The sequence below is a fragment of the Oncorhynchus mykiss genome, chromosome Y (assembly GCF_013265735.2).
Source record: "Oncorhynchus mykiss isolate Arlee chromosome Y, USDA_OmykA_1.1, whole genome shotgun sequence".
In the NCBI taxonomy this organism is placed as follows: Eukaryota; Metazoa; Chordata; class Actinopteri; order Salmoniformes; family Salmonidae; genus Oncorhynchus; species Oncorhynchus mykiss.
In genome coordinates, this window is record NC_048593.1 from 9079700 (window position 1) to 9095634 (window position 15935).

Genomic DNA, 15935 nt, shown 5'->3' on the forward strand with positions numbered 1-15935 from the left:
ACCTGCACCAGGCTGGGAAGACTGAATCTGCAATAGGTAAGCAGCTTGGTTTGAAGAAATCAACTGTGGGAGCAATTATTAGGAAATGGAAGACATACAAGACCACTGATAATCTCCCTCGATCTGGGGCTCCACGCAAGATCTCACCCCGTGGGGTCAAATGATCACAAGAACGGTGAGCAAAAATCCCAGAACCACACGGGGGGACCTAGTGAATGACCTGCAGAGAGCTGGGACCAAAGTAACAAAGCCTACCATCAGTAACACACTACGCCGCCAGGGACTCAAATCCTGCAGTGCCAGACGTGTCCCCCTGCTTAAGCCAGTACATGTCCAGGACCGACTGAAGTTTGCTAGAGAGCATTTGGATGATCCAGAAGAAGATTGGGAGAATGTCATATGGTCAGATGAAACCAAAATATAACTTTTTGGTAAAAACTCAACTTGTCGTGTTTGGAGGACAAAGAATGCTGAGTTGCATCCAAAGAACATCATACCTACTGTGAAGCATGGGGGTGGAAACATAATGCTTTGGGGCTGTTTTTCTGCAAAGGGACCAGGACGACTGATCCGTGTAAAGGAAAGAATGAATGGGGCCATGTATCGTGAGATTTTGAGTGAAAACCTCCTACCATCAGCAAGGGCATTGAAGATGAAACGTGGCTGGGTCTTTCAGCATGACAATCATCCCAAACACACCGCCCGGGCAACGAAGGAGTGGCTTCGTAAGAAGCATTTCAAGGTCCTGGAGTGGCCTAGCCAGTCTCCAGATCTCAACCCCATAGAACATTTTTGGAGGGAGTTGAAAGTCCGTGTTGCCCAGCAACAGCCCAAAACATCACTGCTCTAGAGGAGATCTGCATGGAGGAATGGGCCAAAATACCAGCAACAGTGTGTGAAAACCTTGTGAAGACTTACAGAAAACGTTTGACCTCTGTCATTGCCAACAAAAGGTATATAACAAAGCATTGAGATAAACTTCTGTTATTGACCAAATACTTATTTTCCACCATAATTTGCAAATAAATTCATAAAAAATCAGACAATGTGATTTTCTGGAATTTTTTTTCTCGTTTTGTCTGTCATAGTTGAAGTGTATCTATGATGACAATTACAGGCCTCGCTCATCTTTTTAAGTGGGAGAACTTGCACAATTGGTGGCTGACTAAATACTTTTTTGCCCCACTGTATCACTGACAATATGAAATGGTTCACCCACACAGTGTGGTGAAGGAGGCGCAACAGCGCCTCATCAACCTCAGGAGGCTGAAGAAATTTGTCTTGGCCCCTAAGACCCTCACAAACTTCTATAAATGCACAATTGAGAGCATCCTGTCGGGATGTATCACCGCATGGTACGGCAACTGCACAACCCGCAACTGCAGGGCTCTCCAGAGGGTGGTGCGGTCTGCCCAACCCATCACACTGGCACACTGACTGCCCTCCAGGACACCTACAGCACCCAATGTCACAGGAAGGCCAAAAAGATCATCAAGGACATCTGAAAAACAGCTTCTATCTCAAGACCATCAGACTGTTAAATAGCCATCACTAGCCGGGTACCACCCGGTTACTCAACCAGGCACCTTAGAGGCTGCTGCCTTATAGACATAGAATCACTGGTCACTTTAATAATGGAACACAAGTCACTTTAGGCACAAGGCACATTATCAGCAACCGTCACTCCTGTGTTCCAATGGCACATTGTGTGAGCTAATCCAAGTTTATCATTTTAAATGGCTAATTGATCATTAGAAAACCCTTTTGCTATTATGTTAGCGCAGCTGAAAACTGTTGTCCTGATTAAAGAAGCAATAAAACTGGCCTTTTTTTAGACTGAAATTCGTCAGTCTATTCTTGTTCTGAAAAATTAAGGCTATTCCATGCGACAAATTGCCAAGAAACTGAAGATCTTGTACGACGCTGTGTACTACTCCCTTCACAGAACAGCACAAACTGGCACTAACCAGAATAGAAAGAGGAGTGGGAGGCCCCGGTGCACAACTGAGCAAGACGACAAGTACAGTAGAGTGTCTAGTTTGAGAAACAGACGCCTCACAAGTCCTCAACTGGCAGCTTCATTAAATAGTATCCGCAAAACACCAGTCTCAACGTCAACAGTGAAGAGGCGACTCCGGGATGCTAGCCTTCTAGGCAGAGTTGCAAAGAAAAAGGCATATATCTGTCCAGTGTCTGTGTTCTTTTGCCCATCTTAATCTTTTATTTTTATTGACCAGTCTGAGATATGGATTTTTCTTTTCAACACTGCCTAGAAGGTCAACATCCCGGAGTCGCCTCTTCACTGACCGACAGTCTATTGAGAGACAGACCAGTCTACTGAGAGACAGACCAGTCTACTGAGAGACAGACCAGTCTACTGAGAGACAGAACAGAGAGATGGATGGATGGATGGATCAATGGATGGGTATAAATAAATAGAAGATAGATATCACATACCGTATAAAATAATAGAGTCGAACAGAATAGAAAATAATATACAGTACATGGAGGGCATCAGAATATAAACAGGAAGTGTGGTCTCACCGATTTCCTCTCGGCCTTGAGTTCCGTGAGGTACCGCAAGAGTTCTGTGATGATCTGAGAGGTCAGGTTCTCAGCGATGACTTCGTGCTGACCTGCGTAGTCGTTCAGCTCATTCAGTGTCGACAGGAAGGCCCGGCATGACGTGTACCTGACAGGTCAGAGGTCACAAAAAGAGATGTCAGAGGAGGAGGGGCTGACACAGCAATTGATGGGTCATGACAACATGCTCAAGTCGTGTCATTCATTGAAGAAAAAATAAACATCAATGATTTGCAATGGTCGCATTGCAAAGTCTCAAACTCACTTGTTCTCCTCCTCCTCTTTTGAGTTCTTCTTGGGTTGATACTTCTTTGATAGATTCCTGTGAGGAGAGAAGAACCGTAGTCTGTTATTTCAGTACTGGGTAACAATATGTTGGATTCTTTTTACTATTTTAAGCATGTGTATACTATCCAATTGGGTTGATACAATAGGACAGCAGGCGGGCTGAACATACCCTAATGCCTCCTCCATTACTGATGTCCATGTCACTGTGCCAATGGATCATCCACTACTGTTCAATCTGCCAGAGTGCTTTATGCCATCGCCCCCCTCCCCACATCCATCCTCCATCCCCCTCTTCCAGTAATAATGCTTATGGCCTCGGGAGCGCGAACACACAATCAGTCACCAAGAAGATGCATGAGACGAGTGAGTAGAATAGAACAGGCCAGCACTAGTAAAATGCTGAAAAGGGGGGGGTGGGGTTATGGTTAGGGCCAGAAGATTTTCCAGACCACGTGACCTGGCCAGGACAAAATCTCTGTCTCTCTCGCTTCCTTCCTTCCTTTCTCTCTTTAACCCTCACTCTGTCTCCTTCATTTCCCCTGTCTCTTTCTCTCTGTCAGCCTCTCTCTCTCTCTCTGTTTGCTAGCGATAGTCGGCTCAACTCCTTACCTATTTCTGGTTATCGCTCTGTACCTGCTATATGTCACACAGTTTAATAACAGTCACATGCACGCACACACAGTAGGTTACTCAATCTACACTGAGTGTACAAAACATTAGGAACACCTTCCTAATATTGAGTTGCAGCCCATTTTGCCCTCAGAACAGCCTCAATTCATCGCGGCATGGACTCTACAAGGTTTTCACAGGGATGCTGGCCCATGTTGACTCCAATACTTCCCACAGTTGTTTCAAGTTTTCTGGAGGTCCTTTGGGTGGTGGACTATTCTTGATACACACAGGAAACTGTTGAGCAAGAAAAACCCAGAAGTTTTGCAATTCTTGACACACTCAAACCGGTGCGCCTAGCACCTACTACCATACACCGTTCAAAAGGCACTTATTTTGTCTTGTCCATTCCCCCTCTGAATGGCACACATACACAATCCATGTCTCAATTGTCTCAAGGCCTAAAAAAAAACTTATTTAACCTGTCTCCTCCCCTTCATCTACAATGATTGAAGTGGATGTAACAAGTGACATCAAGAAGAGATCATCGATTTCACCTGGATTCACCTGGTCAGTCATTGTCATGGAAAGAGCAGGTGTTTTGTACACTCAGTGTATGTACAGTAGACTCTACCAGACAGCCAATAAAAACAGGTAAACCAATTAGAAGAATCCACCTAGAAACGGCAACACACCACACAAGCCAATAAGACTTCAGCAGACAGATGCAGAGCGAATCAGGAAGCAATGAGGCGTGCTGCATGGCAGCCAGGCAGCGAATGGTGAGTCATATCAGGGCTCCATTATGCCACCATTTTACTCGCATACGCACCAAAATATTTGGCTGTGCCACCTGGAACTTTTTATTTTATTTAGGAGCACCAGTACACCTCGAAAAATGAAGGAATTCTATCTTTATTACTTAAAAAAAAATAAAAAATTGTGCTCCAAAATACGCACTACCCTCTGCAGCCGCCTTACAGCCGAATGCCGAGCAGTTGCCATACCAGGCGATGATGCAACTGGTCAGGATGCTCTCTCCCTCTTCACGACTTTCCTGGTGTGTTTGGACCCTGCTACCTACATCTTTCAACTTCGGAGCACATGTGCTCCTTGTAAAGAGCGTAGATCAAATCAAATGTTATTTGTCACATGCGCCGAGTAAACAGGTGTAGAATATACCGTGAAATGCTTACTTTACAAGCCCTTAACCAACAATGCAGTTGAAGAAACAGAGTTAAGAAAATATTTACTAAATAAACTAAAGTAAAAACATTTATAAAAACGAACACAATAAAATAACGAGGCTATATACAGGGGGTACAGGTTAGTCGAGGTAATATGTACATGTAGGTAGGTGTAAAGTGACTGCATAGATAATAAACAGCGAGTAGCAGCAGTGTAAAAACAAAGAGAGGGGGGTCAATGTAAATAGTCCGGGTGGCCATTTGATGAATTGTTCAGCACTCTTATGGCTTGGGGGTTAGAAGCTGTTAAAGGGCCTTTTGGACCTAGACTTGGCGCTCTGATAGCGCTTGCCGTGCGGTAGCAGAGAGAACAGTCTATGTCTTGGGTCTTTGACAATTTTTTGGGGGCCATCCTCTGACACCGCCTAGTACATAGGTCCTGCGATGGCAGGACGCTTGGCCGCAGTGATGTACTGGGCCGTACGCACTACCCTCTGCAGCCGCCCCACAGCCGAATGCCGAGCATATGCCATACCAGGCGGTGATGCAACCGGTCAGGATGCTCTCTTGGCGTGCCCTCTTCACGACTTTCCTGGTGTGTTTGGACCCTGCTATATTGTAGCTAGGCCTTCTCACTCATGCATGGTGTGCTGTTTACTATGCTGATGTTTGGACCATTAACCCTCTCATTTGGGGAATGGAGGTCAGGTCGCACATGGTGAGCACAATGAAGGTCAATAGAAACACTAGAATATCAACAGAACCCCTGCGACGACGTGGTCATTAATATTAATGGTCAATGGCGGGGGGGGGGGGGGGGGGGGGGGGATACGAAACGACTGCTGCCTCTTCAACGACTAAGCTACTGCGGCAATATAATAGAGGCAATATTAATAATACTGGTACAACAACTGTAATGGCCATTGACAGTAGCAAAGGTCATTATTAGGCTACCATGTGGGCCTAACTCTGCCAATGAGACATGCACGTGTTCCTCCTCGGCAGTACTAGCATTGAAATACCACGCATGTGATGTGTTAAAAAAAAAAAAAGAATGAACGAATCATGGATGTGGTAAAAACACTACAGCATGTCTGCTCGTTCACTGTCACTCTCTCTCTATCTCTCTCTCTCTCCACCACAACCCCCTACTACTCTCCCCTGGTGTCTGCTCTGTTGCCAGGCAGATCTATCTCTTCCCCCGCTCTTCTTCATTTTCTCTCTTGCTTTTACCCTGCCTGTCTCTCATGGCCAGATGTCATTTCAAAATGCATTTGGCTTTCCTCCTCCTCCTCCATAGAGTATTTAACCAACACACAGACAGACAGGGGTGCTCATAGGACTTAACAAGGATTAGACCAGTGTGTGTGTGTGTGTGTGTGTGTGCGCGTGTGTGTGTGCCCCATATTGGGTGATACGGTGTCGTTTTCTCTAGACAGTGTGTTTGTAACACCCACACCCCCATTCTTCTTAGTAGTATGCACAATGATAGTCCTCAGCCTACTGTACTCTACTGTACTGTGGATTATGCCAATGTGTGTTACTGTGCTTGGGGGAGGAAACGTAATGCACTGTAGCCTTCTGTACTATAATGAAACATTGTGCGTGTTTATCCATTCGGTACAGTGGAGGAGGATTTAACCTAGATTATACCAGCGCATGCTGTTTGGTTTGGTGAAATGGTAGGTCTAATGGTACTGTGCACCGTGTATTGTGCAGCCAGCCATGCCGCCTGTCTACACACTATATCATGCACGGTTTAAATACAGTGACCATTTTGTTGTTGTTTTGGCTCTGTACTCCAGCACTTTGGATTTGAAATTATACAATGACTATGAGGTTAACGCACAGACTGTCCGCACAAACATCATACCCCCCCAAAAATGCCCAGAGGCCCAGAGACCATAGAACAGATCTATCAAAGATCCAACAGACATCGCAGCTCTATCAGAACTCACACGGACAAGGTCAAGCTACAGCAGAATTGCAGCAGCGAGGGGGAAAAACCTCAAAAAAGGTTCAAGAGAGGGAGGAGAGGAAAAAGAGACACATACGGGGGAGAAGAGAGGCAGGAAAGAGAGCGAGGAGAAGAAAAAAATCTATAAATCTAACTTCCTCCAGCATAGAGGTGTGACGAGGGGCGGATGATCCAAGGGCCAATTTCATTAGCGTTTATTAGATCTAGGAGTGATCCAGGTACATTTGATCTGCTTTAACGAGCTAAATTGATTGGTTGGAGACTAATTAGTCCAAAGATGCACATACAATGATGCACATTGTGTCAAAAAAAAAAAAAACAGAATAACCTTGTTGAAAGCTTTAGAAACAGGGCTATCTATTCTGTCACTTGCAAATCATATTTTTCTGTGATAGCAGTAGGTCGTCTGGGTGAGAAACCCGGTCTCCTGCATGTCACAGGACTGTGTTAGCCCACTTAGACGAAGCCCATAGGGATTAGTCCAGGAAGCTAACACAAGTCGTCAAGTCTCGGGTTACATTTCACCCCTCTTTGACCTCATACTCAGAGATCACGACACCAATATAACTGACTGGGTTCGAAATCAGGCCTACTGCACAGCCACAACACTTTCTGTGGCAAACAGAAGCAGAAGGATCTGTTGCACTCCAATTAATGAGTGCAACAGAGGCGGTTTGGTGATCCATCCATGTGATGAGTAACCTCGTAAATACCAGACTGATTAACGCGTGTAGCGAACCGTTCATGTAAGCTCGTGGGATCAGACTGCCCGCGAGGCCATGTAATGAACAACCTTGGCTGAGACATGAAGACGTGTTAGTTTGACTGACTGGGTTATAACACAGGTCTCCTGTGCACTAGAAAATGCAACTTTCTTATCACACGAGCGTGGTCACAGAACCACCTGTGTTACACTTCACCCTCCTTTGACCTATTTGAAGAGATCCATCCAAGTCACAGGACCAATGGCTAGGCTTTAGCCTAGGCTTTAGCTCAACAGGCTAACACAGTCTCAACCGAGTCAAATGTTAATCTTATAATGACTACCCTTGCTGTAGACTTGAAACCAGGGGCAGACTGGGACCAAAACCTAGCCCTGGCATTTTGAACACACCGGCCCATTCTTTTCCATGCGGCCCCCATTATTAGCCAAATAACTTAGCCAAAACATGCTAGACAGGCCCAATGGGCGAAAAAATGTACCAGTCCATCTGGCATTTGCACGAAATACCAGGTGGCCAGTCTGCCCTGCTTGAAACTAGACTATGTCTAACACAAACAAACACATGTCAAACTAACACGTCTTCAGGTCTCAGGCAAGGTTCTCATCACATAAGCATGGATCTCCAAACCACGCCAAGTCACCTTGCTGGATTTCGAAGACTTGTATTAGTGTAGCAGATCATTTCAAAGTATCGGCCCTTGCGCAATTTGAAGTAGGCCTTTTTTTTAAAAATAGCACGATGGGTTGAAATGCTTCAGGAGGGCGGTCACATGTGTTTTCGAGGCAGAAGTCCTAAGTTCGAGTCTCCATATGAGCTGAATCAGGGGGAAGCGGTATTCGCTAAGCAGGCAGCGTGACGTCCATTGCAATGGTGCCACTGGACTCTACAGTAGCGCTGGTTCAACCGCTGGGGTCGCTGTGGAGTGAGTTAAGGAGGTGAATGTAGCAGATAGGGATCTGTGAAACTCACTTATCAGCCTGAAGTGTCGCTCCTTGCACAATTTTCAATAGCGCGGTGGGTTGGAGTGCTTCAGGTGAGCGGTCACGTGTTTGCGAGGCAGAGGTCCTGAGTTTGCGTCTCGGTATGAGCTAAAATCAGGGGGAAGGGGTACTCGTTAAGCAAGCATTGTGTCGTCCTTTACATGAACTTATCTTTATAGGCTTTAACTAAGTGGGCTAACTCAGTCTTGTGACACGCAGGAGAACGGGTTCTAACCCAGTCAGTCACAAAAGCCAGGGAGTGGAGAGTGGAGAGGCTATCCCTAGAAGGGCTATGACAGGGCATTTCAACTATACTGAACAAAACTATATTTACGCAAAATGCAATATTTTCTAAGATTTTTTACAGTTTATATAAAGTCAATCAGTTAATTTAAAAAAATTCATTAGGCCCCAATCTATTGATTTCACATGACTGGGAATACAGATTTGCATCTTTGGAACAGATACTTTTTTTTTTAAAGGTACGGGCGTGGATCAGAAAACCTGTGGCCTGTGGAATGTTGTCCCACTCGTCTTCAATGGCTGTGCAAAGTTGCTGGATATTGGCGGGAACTGGAACACTCTGTCGTAGACGTCAATCCAGAGCATCCCAAACATGCTCAATGGATGACATGTCTGGTGAGTATGAAGGCCATGGAAGAACTGGAACATGTTCAGCTTCCAGGAATTGTGTACAGATCCTTGCGACATAGGGCCGTGCGTTATCATGCTGAAACACGAGGTGATGGTGGCGGATGAATGCACAACAATAGGCCTCAGGATCTCGCCACGGTATCTCTGTGCATTCAAATTGTCTTCGATAAAATGCAATTGTGTTCATTGTTCATAGCTTATGCCTGCCCATATCATAACCCCACCACCACCATGGGGCACTCTGTTCACAACGATGACATCAGCAAACTGCTCGTCCACACGACGCCATACACATGGCGGTGTAGGCAAGTTGGCACTGAAATCGCTCCATAAAATATTATCTCTGTGTTATTATAATATTATCTCTCAGATACCAAAGTCCGACACAGATGGAAACTAATTAGGGCATGTGGTGTGTGTGTGTGTGTGTGTGTGTGTGTACGAACATGCGTGTGTGTGCGCTATGCATGCAAACAGAGAGTGAGGAACTAATAGTTCTATTATCTCCTTGGTAAAGGAAGATTTATCTAGAAAGAGAAGGAGGTGGGGTTAGGGGTGCAGAGGAGGGGTGCTGGATGGGGGTTGGTCAGTAGTCAGTACTTAGAGTGTTTAGCCCTCTTATGGGCCCTCTCTAGGGAACGAGATAAGGGATTTGGGGGGAAGATCCCTGCTGCTTGTTGTTGGGGTGTAAGAGGACTTAGGAAGAATATCCCCTCACCCCTACCCTCCTTCCTGGGGAACCAAATCCCAAAATGTGGTTTGATGGAATTTGAGGGGAGGAAGAGCGCAGGTTTAAAAGGGGGGCGGGACTAAACGACTGACACTCCCCCGTGTTTGGAAAAAAATAAATGTGGGTCAGCGCTGGCTGGGGTTGATAATGATGATACCGCGTTACTATGGCAACACATGCCCCCAACCCGCCCCCCACCTTACTTCTTCTCGCCTCCAGCGGAAAACAGCGAGAGAAAAACACTATCGTGCCAGAGGGAGAGAGAGAGAGAGAGAAATGAGAGAGTGAGACGCAGAGAGAAACAAAGAAAGAGAGACCGAGAGAGAAACAGACAGCTAGAGAGAGAGAGAGAGATGGAAAGAAAGAAAGCGAGAGACTACCGCTCCAGGCATCCCTTTTCTGTTTATTTAGCCCCCCACCTGACTAAAGCTAACATCGCTGAGTCTGCCAGGCTCTCTGATACGACCTCACTAAAACCAACACAGTAGTGATGTGCTCACTGCAGGCTGAATGAGATGAACACCGTCAAACTGTCATTGACTTTGCCTGTGCGGAAGCATGACATGTTTGTTTTTAATGGCAGTGAAATATCTTATATGTTATAATCATTATATACTCTGTACGCTGAAGAAGGCTGAGACTGAAATGATTACATTATTAAAGAGTACTATCCATTTCATTCACCCGTGAAACATCTAGACAGAGGCCTAGACTAAGGTCATAACTGGGCAATAAAGAAGCAGAACTCACTTAATCTGCTTTGCATAGTTGATTTCAATCTCCGATCGCTCTTTGACGAATTTGGTGTACCTCTCCACAAACTCGATGCCCGACTGTGTATGCTTCTCCAAGTTATCAAACTGATCCTGTAAACAGAGGAGAGAGAGAGAGAGAGAACGATGCAAGAATGAATATAACATCCCAATACAGTTCTAACGTTTTTGACGCAGCATTCTGAGATTTGGTTAAGGGCAGCCATCTTGCAGTGACACAAACCTCAGTACAGTAGTTGCCAAGGACCAAAAGTTGACTACATGACCTTTTCCATGCGTGTTGATAACGCGGCAGCAGCTTTGAAATGTCAAGAGGTTTAACAGTTCCAGGTATCCATTATTTTTTTTACCTTTATTTAACCAGGCAAGCCAGTTAAGAACAAATTCTTATTTTCAATGACGGCCTGGGAACAACTGCCTGTTCAGGGGCAGAACGACAGTACCTTGTCAGCTCGGGGGTTTGAACTCGCAACCTTCCGGTTACTAGTCCAACGCTCTAACCACTAGGCTACCCTGCCGCCCCATTATAATGGCTGTACCTTGCCTACACAAAATTACTCACGGCAACACTGTTTGTGCTAATATTTTCCCTTCTCAAAAGGCCAAGGGTTTTACAGTCGACAATTAGACCTACTCTCTCGCGTTGCTGCTGCCACTTAACTTGTTATCCAAGTCTATTTGGCACACCTGCCGTCTAATAAGGCAACGGGGTAAAACAGAAAGAGTTGAGGTCACTTAATTGAACAGTGGGTCTAGCTAGCCTTTCTAACTTAGTGTTGTTTGTCTGTTAGTAAAAGTCTTATGGGTCTGGTACTTCTTGGAGCTAGCGGTACCGATTCCAAAGAGACTGTTTTTACCAGCCAAAGCCACCAATCAGACACAACGCTTGACTTACTTTATAGACTGTCTGATATGTGTAATTCATGTATTGGGTGCCGTTGTGGGGTTTTGGTTTTCTTTCTTCTTCTAAACAGCTAATAGTGTGGGTACGACATCCATGGTCCTCCTAGTCTCTTAAATGAGATACTGGCGCCCCGTAGTATTGCTGTACACTAGTGGTTACAAGCAGAAACACCTCCACTGACGAACTCCTTGACCCCACCATTTACAAAAACACATTCAGCCTCCTCTTCACTTCCAAGTAAAATGACTTTCACTGTAGGCTACTTTTAGCCTACAGTGAAATGCATGACTATGGCCAGTGACAGTGTCTTGTGAAAGGCTAACCCACAATGGCCTTGTAAATTCTTCATAGATTCGTTCAGTTATTCAACCTAACTGTACTCATCTGTACCTTGGAGTTGAACAGGAAGCATGAGGTACATGATAGTCACACAAATCCTTTTCATGCAACATCTCTCCTCTGTCATATAGCCTAAGTATGTGTAGAATAGAGAAAAAGTTGATGATGTTATTAAAGCGAAAATCAGCAAAATCACCACGTGGCAGGAAAACATCTAAATACCATACAAACAGGGTAGCCCCTATACAAGAAGAACATACACACCAAACTATGTGAGTTCCTCAAGAGTCCTTTGGAAGGGTGATGGTTCTACGTGGAACCATAATGACTCATAATGACTCAAAGAACCATTTGAGCTCTTCAATGGTTCTTTGCAGTTCACAAAATGATCCTCCGCTCTTTTAGTGATAATTAAAATGCTGGGGAGGCAGCTCATTCGAATATTTTGGGGCGTGGTTTGCTCCTAGTTCTTTTTGTGCAACAGTGAGTAAGGGTGTCATTCCAAAAAAATGGTTCTAGAGAGCCCCAAAAAGATTTGTACCCATAGCGGAACCCTTTTTTGGTGCTATATAGAACCTTTAGTACGGACTCAGGAGAAGCAAAGGTCAAGCAAGAGCCATGTGTCCTCTGAAACACAACCCAGCTTAACCCGGAAGCCAGCCACACCAATGTGTCAGAGGAAACACCGTACACCCCGGCCCGGAGTCACTAGGAGTCGCTAGAGGACAAGGACTAACCGGCCAGCCAAACCCTCCCCTAACCCGGGCGACATTGCTGAGACATCGCCTAACCCGTACGACGCCGGGCCAATTGTGTGCCACCCCATAGGTTTCCCGGTCATGGCCATCTGCAACAGCGCCTGGACTCGAACCAGCATCTGTAGTGGCACAGCTAGCACTGCCTTAGACCACTGCGCCACTCGGCCACTATACATAACCTTTTTTAATGGCGCTTTATAGAACCTTAGGAAAGGGTTCCTTATAGCACCATTTAGAACCTTATGAGGATGGTTCTTTACTGAACCTTCAAAAAAGGGTTCTACTGTATCACCAAAAAGGGTTCAACAACAGTTATAAGCCAAATAACCCCCATCTGGTAGTATTTAGATGTTTGACATTTTTTGTGTGTAGCTTACAAAAAAACATCCCTACTGTAGTAGAGGATAACACACTCCAGTGCACCACAAAACATTGCGCAATCATGCTTCTCTACAGCTACCGTCCACTTACAGTATTGACAGTAACAAATTCACCTTGGTATAGCTCCAACAGTCCCCCATCATCTGTAGTCCACCTCAACCAAAGCAGAATCCCTCGGTGCAGGATATTCCCCAACTGTCGACCGAGCTACCGTCCCAGTCAGCAATACAGTGTTCTTAGTGGGGGTGTCTTTTGTGCTGCTTTAATCCATCGTTTTACGCAGCCAGCCTGCTACAGCTAGCTAGCTCATTGCCACAGGAAGTGGATGTGGGTTCTGCAGTTTAGTATATGGGCTTGATTTTGGGGGACAGTTATTTTTTTCTGTAGGCTATCATTAGTGCTGAGCGAATAGTGCTTTTTTTAGGTTGGTTCAGTTTCGGGTTAAATTATTAACAAATAATCAAGTTTCGATTTCAGTCTTCACTATTTTTGTAAACGCTATGCATTATGCGGGTTGCAAAATGCTGCAAAAAAATTAAAATAAAAAAACAATTAATAAAAGTCCCATGATGGTCGTGACTTCCCATTACTGCTTATTTATTCACATTGCTTTACTTTTTAAAAATACATCAGTTGAAGTGTATATTAAAATGTGTTTAATTTGACGACTTTATTATTTCATTTCAAGTTATCATCTCATCTCCATAGAGCTGCCGCCTATGCTGTCTGACACAATCACTATTTTAGTAGTTCTTCAAAGTAAACAAGGCATACTTTTATGACTGCAGAATAGCAGCTATCAATCACTTAGATCATGGATTTTCAGGAAGAGATAGCTTGCGAAACAACTGCTCTCTATCCCTCTCCATCCATCTTCTCTCCCTTCCCCGCACTAACCTGATGTAGCAGGCATATACGTACTCGGTTGAAGGTTTACACACGAACATCCCTCAGTGTGAACACTCATGTGAAGAGAATTATAAAACATTTGGCTATTCTATTGAAATAAAAAGACATGCCCGTGTAGCTTCCTCTCATATCATATTCTTTCTTTCTTTGTCTTTATCCCTCACTCCCCCCTCTCTCACGCACTCTCTGCAGCATGCTCTCCTCTTTCTTTCTCACTCTCTCTCTCTGCTCCCTTCTTCATCCCTTCGTCCCTGAAGCGGTGCTCGCCACTCATTGCCAGCCTCTGTGCCAAATAGATTCAGCAGATCTCCTCACAGGGTTTGGTTAATTAAAACACTGGATAGCAGCCACTCGACAGGATCTCACCATACAACCACATAATGAGCGTCCTCCAAATTAAAATGTGCTATAATACGGAACTTCTCCACACCCCCACTGCATCCAAACATGCCGCGCACTAACACGCACAAACATCCCCCCCACTCACACACGCATCCCTCCACAGAAGTAGGAGGACCACTTTGGAAATTCATGTTTCAAGTTCGACCCTCTGGGATCCAATGCATATCTTGCCAGTGTATTATTTGACCCAAAATACGTAGGCTAAGTCACATTACCCTTCTTAGTTGAGGCAGTTGAGGCAGCATGGTATCCTATAGTCGCAGGGGGGGGGGGGGATCCACCCTTGTCCAACGTCAAAATCCAACCAAGGTCCAACTCTCCTCTGCCCAGAGTGGAACAGCCAGTCAAGCCTCACTGTGGTTCGGTTGGAAAGGGTATCATTCTCCAGAAAATACTGACGGTATCCAGTCCCATTGAAAGTACACAGAAAGGGTTACCAAGGAAGTCCAGTGACCATTCGAAGGGTCAAGCGCACTATTCCTATCCCCTATTTTCACCAAGGAGACCAAAATCTACCCTGGTGTGTCTGAGAGAACGAAGGGAAGGGGTCCCGGAGCAAGAGAGAGGGATACAGTACTGAGACACACATACACACACTCCTCCTACACACACTCTGCATCTGCGGCCAGCCGTAGCCTGGGAGCATGCAAGCTAAATGCTCCGTCAGGCGTGAGATGAACTCAGTGGGATGTCAGAGGAGGAATGATTCAGAGAGGGGGGGGGGGGGGGATGGAGGGGCGTAAAAGAGGTGGAGAAGAAAGAAAAGGATGGGTTGAGAGGGACTGGACTGGAGAAAAAGGGAGGGGTAACTTTGATGAAAGATAATGCAGATGACCGACATCCCCTCATTCATTAGCTGGACAACCCAAGGCAGGACAGTGGGGGACACTTCTGGGAAAAGATGTGTCACAATGGTGACACGTGGTCTGAATACACGACCAAGAAGACACGTTCTACCGCATAAAGAGAGAGATCTCAGAAAAAGGAGAGAGAAGAAAGGGAGCGAATGGCTTTCCACTAGAAAGGGAGAAAAAAAACACCTTGGCCAGGCGATTCCCACAGGCGGAAAAAGTGCTAATAAATTATGAATAACACTGCATATCAGAACAATATATCAAGGAAAACGACAGAGAGTATAGGAATCTGTGTCAAAGGTGCACTCTGATATCACAGAAAACCATCACCACAATTCTCTACTGCCTTGACACGTCAAAACAATGTGTTTAGACAATCCGGAAGAGGCAGGGGACCAGACAGTCACAGCATTTGTAGTCTCGCTCATCAGAAACTTGTGCGCTCGGCTTCATGAGACACTCCATCTTCATTGTTTCAATCTATTTCTGAATCTGAAATCTATAGAAATTCCCTGTCGGCATCTGCCTTCGTGTTCAAAACCCCTCACGCTGTCCCATTGTTTCATTCCCGAGGAAAACATCCTGACTATGGGGCGCAGTCCCTCTCTCTCCTCTCACCCCCTCCTCTGATCCCCTCCATTCATTCTTTCCTCTCACCCCCTCCTATCCCATGGCCCCCTGCTCGTGCCCCACTTCTGTATCAGCTGTAACCTCTGACCTCATTTCCACAGCGATCTGGGACAGGCACAGCCGTTCCTACACTTGTTGTTTCAGGCCTTATCCGATTCACTATTGTACTGCACATCGGATCGGCCCATTTAATTATATTTAGTCAAATCAATATACCGTACTGTAGGCTATATCACCCCACTCCTCCATGA

The 15935-nt window shown here is 45.4% G+C and overlaps 1 protein-coding gene across 29 annotated transcripts in view; it reads right to left on the reverse strand.

Annotated features, from left to right (window-relative positions):
* Positions 1 to 15935, reverse strand: part of LOC110509593 (formin-binding protein 1) — a 102170-nt gene that overhangs the window by 51554 nt on the left and 34681 nt on the right. For 27 of the 29 annotated variants that reach the window (XM_036967611.1, XM_036967620.1, XM_036967619.1 and 24 more), the window contains exons 2-4: positions 10485 to 10600; positions 2849 to 2905; positions 2545 to 2692 (exon numbers count right to left, since the gene is read on the reverse strand). In XM_036967611.1, the coding sequence (XP_036823506.1) occupies positions 2545 to 2692; positions 2849 to 2905; positions 10485 to 10600 (321 nt within the window). Of the gene's footprint in view, positions 1 to 2544; positions 2693 to 2848; positions 2906 to 10484; positions 10601 to 13002; positions 13212 to 14415; positions 14862 to 15935 lie in introns of those variants that run through there. The other 2 variants (XM_036967606.1, XM_036967608.1) reach the window with 2 other exon arrangements.